The following is a 12768-nucleotide window of genomic DNA, read 5'->3' as shown; positions in this document are numbered from 1 at the left end:
AGTTACCTGCCTTCTGCATGGTCTCAGATAGGCTATTTTAATGGAACGCTCTGGTTGGGTACAAGTGTATTAGCCAAGAATGGAGCAATAAGGATTTAAAAATACAACAAAATCTTGGAAAGTGACCTTAAATAAGAGCCCATACAACTTGGAAGGTGTCCTAAATCGTATTACTCAGCGTCAGCATCACCAGGAACTTGTTAGAAATACAAATCCTTGGGTCCTCCTCGGACCTTCTGAATCTGAATCTCTGGAGATTGGGTTCCGAAATCTATGTTTTGATATGGCCTCCAGGTGACTTGTATGTTCACTAAAGCCTGAGAGGCACTGCCCTAAATGATATGAATAATATTCCAGAAAACAGCATCAAGGTGTTATGCTTTAAAGTCCAACCCCAGACACCACTGAGGCAGTGTATAGCCAGACTTTCAAAATTATTTGTAAAAAAAATGAATAAATAGTCTTCCTCGATGTTCACTGAAGTGTGACTCTTTAGTGGGTCTCGTGTATGACATTTTCTTGCAGTTGCCATATTCTGACAAAGAATACAAAATGGATAAGGTTTTATGGGAGAGACAAACACATCCCTAACATTTTCCCTTGGTACCTGACAAAAGCTTGACATATGGCCTAAAATGTTGTACCACTACTTCTGTAACAGAATCAACCCAATATGCCAGAGCGAAAAGCTGCTGGAAAAATGCACATGGTCTCTTTATTTGCCTCAGCATAAAGACAGGGGAATTGTTGATGCTCCCCAACTCTGTCACAGGGGCCATCAGGTAGTGGCTGGTACTAGAGAGCCCAGTCAGGACTGAGTCCCAGGGACAGAAGAAGCAGAAGCTTGGTAGGAACTCACTATTGAATAGAGCAACCTCCTTTAAAGCTTGCATCACATGTCACCTTGAAGTCAACTCCACTCAAGCAATGCACAGCCATCAAGCAACATCTGATAATGATTCAGGGGATCTTTTCCCTCACCCCTCCATGATCAGACAAGAGAATAAGAAACTCAGCAAGATTCTTTTCCTTTCTTTTCTGGATGGAAGGAGGGACCCGAGCTCATGTTTCATTCCCCATATTAAGGTCCTGCTTTAGAGTAATAAAAATGCCTGGTACAAAAGTGCCCTCAGCGGAGCTCCGTGCTTACACATCTGCTGAGTTGAACTGAATCTGCAAATCCATAGAATTACATAAGACATTTTAAGTTACATTAAATTTCTGCTGTGTGCTTTTAAATCATGGAGTGCAAGACCCATCGTCACTTACGGTGTATTTATTACCTTAACAAAATGTCAGATGATTGTGTCCAGTGTTATCTATTATTTAAGAATAATAAGAGGCTGTAGGACTGGAAACAACAAGCTCTAATATGTCCAAAAGGTTAGGCATAACGCAGTTTGCTGCCTTATAAATTTCTTGACATCATTTTCCCTTCTAATAAAGCATTGTCAGTGGTGACTATACTGAACTTCCATTATTTCTATACCGTTCATAATGGCTGCCCCTGCCTTTAGCGAAGAAATCTAATTGCAGATACATATTTGTAAAAGAGTGCATCTTTTAAAAAATACAAATTTTAAAAATAATTGCAGTGGGAAGTTCCTGTTATCCCGTTAAAAAGGAATCTCTTCACAAAGATAATGCCCAATTGTAGACTTACAAGAGCTTAAGAAATACTCATTAAGGATGACAGTCCTTCATACCGCCCATAATTAGCTTTCTGACACCGATTAAGAGCTGTGTACTCTGTACCCAGTATATGTGAATTTATCCAACTGCGTTTCACTAGTAGACTCCAGGGCCTTTCTACCACTAAAGTGCTGGGAGACTGACCTCTGATACCGTTCTTGCAGGTCTGCTCAGGCCCGCAGTGCAGTCCACGTGCTTTGCAGGACTTCACCTGTTTATTACTTGCACAGCCTGTGTCTCCCTGGGACCAGCGAGTGGACACAGCTCTTCTGTCCTCTTTCTCTCTATGGCAATGGCATGAATTATGTATTCTGAGCAACTCTTGCAGCTTTTAAGGCCATTCTCATGTATAATGTCAAGAAAAGAGAGGCTGTCCGCAAGAGATTTCCCGGTTTCCACTCTTTTGCCCTTGCTAGACTACTTTGTTGGTGGAGCAGCAAGGTTTGCAAAGTAAAACTTGTGTGTTACAAGCATTTTTTTTTTAACTCCAAGAAACGAGGCTATCAGAAAGACAGTTTTGAGACAAAGCTAATATTATTTTCCCATTATTACACATGCTCCAAAATATATGTCGACTCTTCACAATTTTATTGTTAGGACAAAACAAATTTGAGATGAACACAGTGCTGCTGAACCAATTAAAGAGCACTTTTTTTTTTTTTGCAGTACGCAGGCCTCTCACCATTGTGGCCTCTCCCGTTGCGGAGCACAGGCTCCGGATGCGCAGGCTCAGCGGCCATGGCTCACGGGCCTAAGCCGCTCCGCGGCATGTGGGGTCTTCCCGGACCGGGGCACAAACCCGCGTACGCCGCATCGGCAAGCGGACTCTTAACCACTGCGCCACCAGGGAAGCCCTAAAGAGCACATTTTTCACTACACCAGATGTTCAGTTAATATGATCATGCCTAACCTAGTCCCTGTAGTCCTTGAAAGTTCCATTAAGCTGTCAGAAAACTTTGTCATTTGTGTGTGTTTTTGTGCAAAAGATAGGAGGGAATGGAAAAAAAAAAAAAGACTGAAGGAAAAGGGTGGGAGCAAAATGAATTCATGTCAAGGGTGATGTGGCTTGAAAAAGTGGCTACAGATTAAAGTAAGTAGCACTTTTAGAAGGTGAATTGATTTTTTTAATACCCCAAGGTTTAAGTTGCTGATTTTAAAAGAAAAAATTAAAGTCTCGATAATCATAATTTAAGTTCTTCATTTTTTTTGAGAAAATGATGTTAGGCGAAGAGAAAAGGGTTTAACTGGTATCTCTAGGAAAGAACATTCAGATGTTGGTGTTCAGATTCAGGCAGGCAGGGAGATGAAACAGCTTTCTACATGGCTGACATTTAACTTTTTTTTTTGGTATGTGGGCCTCTCACTGTTGTGGCCTCTCCCGTTGCGGAGCACAGGCTCTGGACGCGCAGGCTCAGCGGCCATGGCTCACGGGCCCAGCCGCTCCGTGGCACGTGGGATCTTCCCGGACCGGGGCACGAACCCGTGTCCCCTGCATCGGCAGGCGGACTCTCAACCACTGCGCCATCAGGGAAGCCCTGACATTTAAGTTTATTTTTCTTCTGCCCTTTCCACAATAATCTCATCAAGACCTTAGATAAATTCAGCAAGTTGTCAAGAGGATGCAAAATTAATTAGATCAAATCTACCTCTCTGCCCGCACTGCTGAAAGAACAATTACAGCCGACCACGTGGGCATCCTCCCCGCCACTCGCTCACAGGGAAACTTGCATGTCTTCCAGTAGAGAGCCCAGCACCTGACCTCACAATCTGTCATTTTCCTGGGTGCCTCAAAGAAAAGCCAGAGACTGCAAATAGATTCCTTTTCAGTAGGTGATAAAGAAATATTAATTTAGTAAACAAATAAATGGTGGCACCCTGGATTATATTAGCATTTCTTTCTCAGTCTCTCCACCAATTTCAAAATCTGTTCTGGATGAAAAGTCTGCCATGTGCCCTGCACCCCAGTGTTTTAACTAAAGTGATAGAGAAGGCCGAGTCTGGAGTTGAGCTTGCTTGGGGCTTTACCTAGGATAGAGCTCTTAGCTTGGCAAGGATCATCTACAGAAAATGCCAGTGATGTGTGGAAACACACTTTAGATCCAAAATTGATGCAAGATTCCACTTCCCAAGCTTATTGTGTGTACGTGCAATTAACCACCTAATATGATTGAATAATCAGTTTATTATATATCTGTCATCTGTCAATCTCTTGACCTCTGTATTTCCTTCCCTACCACCCATCTTCCTTCGTATCACCCACTGCTTACAGGTAAAGCCAAAACCCCTTAGCGTGACTTTTAATCTCAGTTCCCTTTCTGGCCCTTTTAAATGCTTCTCTTACTCTCAGACTTCAGTCTGCCCCACTGCTAGCCAGGATGTCACCTGTGTGTACCCCCTGCTAAACTGCAAGCTCCTTGAGTGCAGGGCTTATGTTGGATCAGATCAGTGTGTACTGTAGCATTCAGCAGAAGGCTTATGTGTAGCGCATGTTTGCTGAACGTCTGTTGAATGAACGAAGAAAGAAGTGAACAAACGTTGCCATTTTGCCTTTCTTTGAGACTAGGGTTATTGTTACCATTATTACATTTTCTCTTAAATTAACTATTATTTTCTAGTGCTCTGATTCCAGTTCATATCCTTCAAAGTTGTGGAAATGAGAAATGAAAACAAAGGCAGCCGTATAATTGAAGAAGAAAAATCACCCCATATAGTTTACATAACTGTTGATAAAAACCTGAGGTTAAATTAAAATTAGAAAGAAACAGTAGTTTTAATCATACCCTTGTTTAGGAACAGTTTGACTTCTAAGCCTTCTTCACTTAAAAGTGGTATTTGGAAGCTTGCTTTCAGTGATAATTTTTAAAATTACTCTAACATATTTCAAACGCATATACAACTTTTAGTGATATTTCTCTGGAATTAAATACAGTGATAATATTTTTCACAGGATGAAATCTTTAATTCCTCTTATATGGGTTATTTTAGATTTTCTAACAGTTGAAGGGCAAATGTAGACTAGAGATTAGATCTTATATACTCACTGGAGAAGTTATCAGCAACCTCTTCAGTAGGATTGCCAGGTAGCAAATAAATACACAGAACTCCTGGTTAAATTTCAACTTCAGATAAATAATAATGCTTTAGTATACGTATGTCCCGTGCAGTAGGTGGGGCATACTTATACTAAAAAATTATTCATGGTTTCTCTGAAATTCACGTTTAACTGAGCACTCCATTTTATGTAGCAACCCTACTCTTCTGCCTCCAAATAATGGGCTTCTACTGGTTCCCCATAAATATTCTTCAGACTCACTCTGAACTTTCGGAGATTAAAATAGCTTAACAGAGCATAACAAAAATGATAGTAAGCCTTTATGGGGCAGGTTTAGCACAATTTACAAATTTAAAAATATACTAATGGACTAAATTTCAAGAATTGTATCTTCATCAGCAACAACAGCAACTTAGATGCCAACTTTCTTATGAACTTTGAAAGATACTTTTCCTCTAACCCTCAAAACCAGAAATAAGGAAACTCAGGGCTTCCCCGGTGGCGCAGTGGTTGAGAGTCCGCCTGCCGATGCAGGGGACGCGGGTTCGTGCCCCGGTCCGGGAAGAACCCACATGCCGCGGAGCGGCTGGGCCCGTGAGCCATGGCCGCTGAGCCTGCGGGTCCGGAGCCTGTGCTCCGCAACGGGAGAGGCCACAACAGTGAGAGGCCTGCATACCACAAACAAAACAAAACAACAACAACAAAAACCAGAAATAAGGAAACTCTAATTCAGAAGCGTTGTTGGAAGAACAGCAACCAGTCCCCCATCTCTTAGTGTTCCCTGGCCCTGACCGTGCATGTTCCTACCTGGTTGAGTTAGTCGTTGATTGTTAGGTGGAAGTTGCAGCCCTTTGTCCCCCCACTAGCAGCCCCTTCCCCATCAAACAGAACCCCTCTCAACCTCCTTCTCTGAGTTCTCTTCCAAGACGGTCCTGTTCTACCATCACATTTAAAAATGGCTGTGATACTATAGGTTTTACTGATAAAAGCTATGCATATTACCATGGAGTAAAGTTTTTTTTGTTTTAAATAGAGCTCAGGATGTTCAAAAAGAGCCTGAGTTTGCCAGCATTTCCACAAAACTTAAATATGAGTCCTGTACCAGATGTACCTCACTTCCCTCATCCTCCCTGTCAAGTGATATATGACTGCTATAATATTGGCACTGAAGGGGACGACTAAAGGGGCAGAGAAGCCGTTTCCAAGTGCTATGTCCTTGATGTGTTCAGCCAGGTTGTCTTCAGTTGTCTAATATCTTTTCTAAAGTCTGCCGTGCACCGTTTTGCCTTGTTCACAAAGACAATAGTGGTTGTAAAGGCTTTTTGGTGCATTTTTGCGTCTTTGTGTGCTTCATCTGTCTCGCAGTTTGATATTTCTTGGACAGGAACTATGTCTATCTCTAGTTTAGCCTCTAATTCCTTATATTGGCATCCAATACTGCGCTGTAGAGCCAGTAATAAATTTTGCTTGAAGACTCCTCAGAAAACATTTTTGTTATGTAATGTTACTGAAGAAACGGCAGAGAAAATGCAGTCCAAGTTTAGGAGTCAGGGAAAGAAGAGAATCTTATTTTTCTCCCTTTATTACCGTCATCAGCAATAATTTTCTCTGTAAATAAGATCACCTGCATATGACCTGATAGGAACCAAGAAATCACTTTCCCCATTGGGAGAACTGAGATGCTTTAAAATCCTTCATCCATTAGATTTTAAGCGTTGCAGATTGTTAAAACACAGAAGCTGTCAGGCCAGGCTCTGTTACCAAATATACTCTCTCAAAATGGGATTTCCTAGCCTGTTCATGAAGAAAGCCTGGCTCTGTGGGTTTGGGACTCAAAATAGGTAAAGTTTGAAAGAGAGAAAAGGGAAAGAAGGGTCAAGTGTAGGTTACTGCCAAGTCAGGGGAACGTGCTGTAGCCCAAGAGTCCTTACAGATCTCAGAAAAGTAGGCGGGAAGCAGAAGTGCTGGAGGTAAACTTTCCCCGGGCCACAATTTGGGAAATAACGAGCTACTGTCTACACTTGGATGCTCACTGCTGGTCTGGAGAATCATCTCGCCAGATGCTTAACAAGCCTAGAATGACTAATCTCTTTTTAGTCTAAATCCATTTTACTCTCAATTCCTACTTGACCAAACTTCTCATCCCTAATCACAAAGCTCAGTAGTTGGAAGAGAAATCAGAAGAACACCAGGTCGTATAACTGCAGGGCTCAGAGCCCAGCTAGAAGGTAGGGCCATTATTCAGTCTCGTTCTTCCAAATGCCAGAAGCACAGTTTTGGTCTAGGTTAATCATCACTGGACTTTTTAAATTGCTCCAGGCCAGAGTTACCCACACTTTACTCATCAGCTACCAATGCTACAGTCCTAGTGAAATCAATGAGCCTCACTTACCATGTTATTTACTTTTTATACCTCTGTGTCCCTATACTTCCTGAATTAGTAGTTACTTAATATTTTATTTAAATTACCTTTAAGGTGAGTTTCCAGTGGAAACTTTATATAATTATCATAAATGGAAAAAAGTGTCACTTTTCATAAATAGAAGGTAACCATAAAAATAAAATTAACTGAAAGCAAAACAATGTTTGTTCCAGCTAGCTCCAGCTGCATGGCAAAGCCCCCAATCTAAAGCCTGTTCTTTCTCCTCAGAAGGGTAGTAGCAAGTTTCTGGAGTTGCTAAAGCACCAAACTGAGACTTTTGCCTTGACATAACCAAGAAGATGGAAAGAGAAATGAAAGGGGTGTTAACTTTCCACCACATGATTCAGTATTCTTGAAGGCCATGGTGTCTCTGAACCATCTAAATCAGCTCATGTAAGATGTGACATGGCCTACTTGGAGGCTGTGATGCCTTTGAGGAATAAATAATTGACTGTAGAGAGGATTGTTGATAAACTCTATGATTTATACAGTTCCATTCAGGATTGTCATGCAGTGTGGCCAGTATACTCATCATTCTTCATAGACCTTCTGAATCTTACCGGAATGTTATTTCCCAAACTAAAAATTGCTTACAAAATAGCTTGTACATTGATTAACATATATTCACCATTTGCTGTACATTTTAGGTTAAATTATTCATTTGATCCCTAATTTAAATTCTGTTTCTACATCTTTTCCTTGTCTGTAATGACATCTTCTTGACTAAATATAATAATGTGATAATATCTTGTTTTAAAGATTTCCCAAAATATATAAGCACATATATAAGCTCTGGCATTTCCAATCAAATGGGAACATTTTTGTATATATTGACTATTTCATCAGTTTTTTGAGAGCTCACAAGAACTCTAGAAAATAAACTCTGAAGTAGGGGATTTTCTTCTAATCTGATTTATTCTTGTGTCTTTGTGGCAGTGGTCCATGATTACATTAGACATTTATGCTACACAGCTCTCTTGGCAAATCTGTCCCTGGCTAATTTCCTCACCTATCTTGCAGTCTTCTTGGAAATCAGGTTTTGGAGGATTATTGCTTTTGGTCAGAAACAAGAGGCACAGGAGTGGCTATCAATTCCCAGTATTGCTTAACCTAGAAAAGAAAGCTCTTATTTCTCTTGCTGTGGGAAGGAGATGAGGGGAGACAAGCCAGATCTAAAAATAAACTGGATTTTCTTTCTTATTCATATGTAATTAGAGCCCCTTTGTAACTACTCATTACCACCTCGATAGTTATAGGATGAATAAATAATATATATTTTTAAATGTGGCAAAACCAAGAAAGAAGTAGCCAGGGCTGCTCCTAATCTATCAACTTGGTGGTTAAAGGGCTGGCTCTAGAGGCTCCAGACATCTAGGGAGCCAGAGATAAAACAGGGCAGTTGGCTGTGTTTTTACTAATGAATCTAGCGCTTGAAAGATATCAGGCAATTTTAAAGAAAAGCAGCAAGGACAAGAGATATTAGACAAGGCCAGTAGGGTAATGAAGGACAAGGCCAGTTACTGAGCGAGAAAATTACTTCATTTTCTGTGATAATACTTGTGTGTGCTTTGTAGCTCTCTTCTCACGCTTTGTTAGTATGGCTGTATATATATATATACATACAGCATCGGAATGCTACCCCCAGTGTAGAAGGAAAGAGCCTTGGAACGTTCCACAGAGGGGCAGAGGGCTTGGGTCTATTATTTTGAAAGGGGGAGGCTAAGAACAATGGTAGCAGAAGGGGGTTAGATTGCAAGGTGAGGAACAGTGCTTTGACAGAACGTGAGGGACGCACAGGATTAAATCAAGACGAAAGACACAGCAAGGAAAAGAAAGAAAAAGGCAAGCAAACATACTCTGGAAATGCAGAACTGTTTGGAGGATGAGCTGGGACCCGGAGTGGGATCAACCCAGTGGTGCTCAACATTTCTGCAGAGCAGAGCTCTGGGCTCGTTTGCTCACTGGTCTTTTTTCAGCAGCCAAAGTGAAAAGGGCATGGGACACTTGACTCCTCAGCTAGCTGGTCAGCAGACACATTTTCTGCTTAGTGGGGAAATGTGCGGTATTTTACAAACAGTTCCAGAGTATATTTAGCTCCTAAAGCTGGGGCACACAAATGTCACATTCCCATAAGACAATTGGCCCAGTGAAAAGAGCACCCACCAGAGGCCCGCAGAAACCCCATTAAACTCTTGCATCCCAGGAGGTGCTGCACACCTGGATGTGACATCATTAAGGCACCCACGTCAGGGAATGGAAAGAAGCGAGGGGATCACAGATTGGGTCAAGTTAAAGGACGTAATCATGAGTCAGAAAAGAAACAAGACTTTTCCAACGGAGAAGTAACGCCATCACCAAGTCATACCACACAGTGCTTGGCAAAACAAAAGTTCAAAATAAATCATGAACATTAAACAGAAAAACACTTCAGAGCAAAATGGAAATTAAAATCATAAAAAATCATGACAAAAGGAACATCAAGCTACATTACTTTTTTATTTTTAAAGTTTCTGCATAACAACTCATTGTCATTGCCCTATCAAATACACACGTAATCAGTTGTCAAAAATGAAGCTCAAATTTGACAGGGCAAGGCAAGGAGTTAATAGCACGAGAACAGTGATCATGTTAAACACCCATGCAATCACCTCTGCCACCATTGTTTGACAATCTGTAGACTGCTTCCAGCTTTGTCAATATTCATAATAAGACCCAAGAGAATGAACAATGCCGAATTTTAAAATGATCTGTCAAAGTGTTAATTGGACTCTTTGATAACCTCCCTCCCTCGGGAGAGGTAACGATTGGAGAAAATTCACACCATCCGTCTCAGTGAAGCGAAGAGGAAATGACTGTAACCAACAGCTAGATATTTGGTTGACATATTTAATGCTTTACTGGAAAGGCTGTTTGGTTTTTCAGAAAGTTGCAGTGGGCAAATACAAAGTGATTTTTACTGTGTTGTCTGTTCTTGAGAACTCGGCCAAGACTAACACATCTGCGGTCGGGAGCCACACAGAACAAATAATGGCACATGCTAGGGCTGGTGGCCTGCTGGGATAGTTCTGCCCCGTCACGAATTGGCCTGGTGCTTTCTTGTGATGGTTAAGAGCAGGGATCCCACCAATTTAGAGGCTGCTGAGACAAAAGCCACTTAAAAAAAAAAAAAAAGATTGGGGCAGGACATATTAACAGTAAGAAGTTATAGAAGAATAATAAAATCAATTAAGGGGATATATTAAAGAACGAGTTAAGGGACTTCCCTGGCGGTCCAGTGGATAAGACTTCACCTTCGGACGCAGGGGGTGCGGGTTTGATCCCTGGTAGGGGAGCTAAGATCCCACATGCCTTGCGGCCAAAAAACTAAAACAGAAGCAATATTGTAACAAATTCAGTAAAGACTTAAAAAAAAAAAAAAAAAGTTAAAAGGACTACATCTTCCCATTTTGGGCTTGGCATGTAGCAGCAGAAGGTACGACATTCTCAGGAGATGAGCCGCCAAAAAAAAAAAGGTGAAAATTTAGTGTGTGAGTCTGCCTAGCAAACATTCTCTAAAAGTAAAGATGGAAATATGTATACAGAAAACCCTGGGGGAAGACACGATAGAGACTGTCTTCCAAGGGTCACTGTGGCTGGTCTGCCCTTGAGACTCAAATCCCTGCTTGGATGAAACTCTTGAAAACATATAGAAGTAAACAAGGCTGAATGGGGGGAAACAGCTCGCAACATAACTGAGCTTTTCAGTCTCTGATTTACAAGACTTTTTTGGACAAGTAAAGGCCTCTTTGGTTGCAGCTGCAACTAAAGTAGGATGTGTTACCAGAAGCAGCAAATGGCGAGAAAAGAGATGACATTTCCTGTCTCTAGTTGAGCAAAGAAAGCCAGGGAGAATTTAGGACAGTTCACAGTAGAGTCCCTTTCATTTAGTGCAGCTTCCTTTCCATTTTAAATGCATAGCAATTCTGCTTGATTAAATAACATATTTTTGTTTTAGCTGTTATCCTCTAAGGGCAATGAAGTGCGTCCCAGGACCTCAGCTCTATTCAAATTCAGCACCATGCGAGAGTGAGGGATGCTACCAGCCAGAAAAGACTCAACTCTGCTATTTCTCCATTCACTGATTAAACGGGCTTTTACTTTGATTACATGTACTTGCCAAAGCCCGCACCGCATTCCATCCCATTATGGGGGGAAGAGAGGATCCAGAAATCACTGAACGAGCTAAGAGGAGTGGAAAGGGATCTCAGCGGCCAGTATCTGCTTTGGGCCAAGCCATGCCTCTCTTGGGTGGAGGAAGCTTAGAGGCTGTGTTATTTGTTTTGTGTGGTTTCTCCTTGGTCAGGGAATCATTGTGGATCAAGCCTAGCATAGAGGATCGGGTTGCAGCCTTTTCTGAGACGCTTTCAATCATAGTGTGTTGGAGGTTCGTTCCTTAAATGCTGCTATGATTCAGCTGGAAGCAGTTCCGTAGTCCTCCCCACTTTTCCCTCCCTCTCCCCCCAGAGGAAGAGGTACTTCCAAGGCCTTACCCTTCTTGTCTTGGTGATTATGGGAAGACACTGCCCCCAAAGAGTCTGTGCTGTCAGGTGAATCCTTCCAGTCCAGCATTCCTCCCCTAGACTCATACCCCTCTTGAGCCGCCGAATTGGACGTGGTGGTGCTGGGCAGGAGGGAACTGGAGTGCCCTGTTTTCATCACAAATATAGTTAGGGAAAACATCACCGGAGACACCCGCTCTCCCTTTGCTCGGAGGCCAGGAGGTTGGACACCCACACTGGCTGTAAAAGACTCAAAGGAGATTGTCCTAGAAATAACAAGACTGGTGGGTAGGATTCAGCAGAAGACCCCTGAGATTGTCCTAGAAATAACAAGACTGGTGGGTAGGATTCAGCAGAAGACCCCTTGTACTTGTAGTTAGAGGATGAAGGGCCAGATCTCGTCTCTGCTGTTTGCTGAGCCTGAGGGAATCCCTTAAGCTCTCTGGGCCTTGGTTGGTTTTCCCTGTGCACGAAGTGGAGATGATGTCGTTTACCTCCCAGTGTTGGAAGGATAAAGTGACATCACGTTGAAAGTACCTAACAGTATCTGACACACAGTAAGCGCTCAAGAAGTATCCGAGTCCTTCTTTGGTATTCGCACAGCAGCACTAAGGTAGAATGTGTCCACTCTGGGGACAGCGTTTGTGATGGATGGGGCAGGTTTATGGTAGTGGGTGAGCCTCTGCCCCGTCACAAACAGCTCAGCCGCCCTGAGCCTTTCCCATGGAGGATGTGTCTGGTTTTCAGCTGCAACTCAGCCTCACAGGCGTTCCTCTTTGCGGGGGAAGTGACTGCTTTCTAAAGGGATCTGCTCCCACCCCCTCCTTCCTGGAACAGAGGCCTCAACTGCTCCATGTTGTTATGGCTGTGCCTTTTGTGTCTTATTCCAGCCAAGTTAGTTTCATGGTTTCATGACTCATACTAGTGAGAGGTGGTTTTCTGAGGCCACACTGATTGATCCAATTCCGATTAGAAAGGGATAGCTTTTTGAGATCCAGAGCGGCCAACCCTAGGATAATGCCAGAGGAAGAATGGCTAGGTTGGGAGTTATGGCAGAAACTGGA

At 42.3% G+C, this 12768-nt stretch overlaps 1 protein-coding gene across 2 annotated transcripts in view; it reads right to left on the bottom strand.

The window, feature by feature from the left end:
- The window catches only part of SEMA6A (semaphorin 6A), a 130110-nt gene that overhangs the window by 12023 nt on the left and 105319 nt on the right, over positions 1-12768 (bottom strand). For both annotated transcript variants that reach the window (XM_027099622.1, XM_027099618.1), the window contains one exon: positions 11696-11851. In XM_027099622.1, the coding sequence (XP_026955423.1) occupies positions 11696-11851 (156 nt within the window). The remainder of the gene's footprint in view (positions 1-11695; positions 11852-12768) is intronic.

This window comes from Aethalodelphis obliquidens, unplaced genomic scaffold (genome assembly GCF_003676395.1).
Source record: "Aethalodelphis obliquidens isolate GAN/ISIS:26980383/991018 unplaced genomic scaffold, ASM367639v1 scaffold4, whole genome shotgun sequence".
Lineage (NCBI taxonomy): Eukaryota > Metazoa > Chordata > Mammalia > Artiodactyla > Delphinidae > Aethalodelphis > Aethalodelphis obliquidens.
The sequence above is the reverse complement of the archived record's forward strand: the minus strand, read 5'-3'. Positions and strand labels throughout refer to the sequence as shown.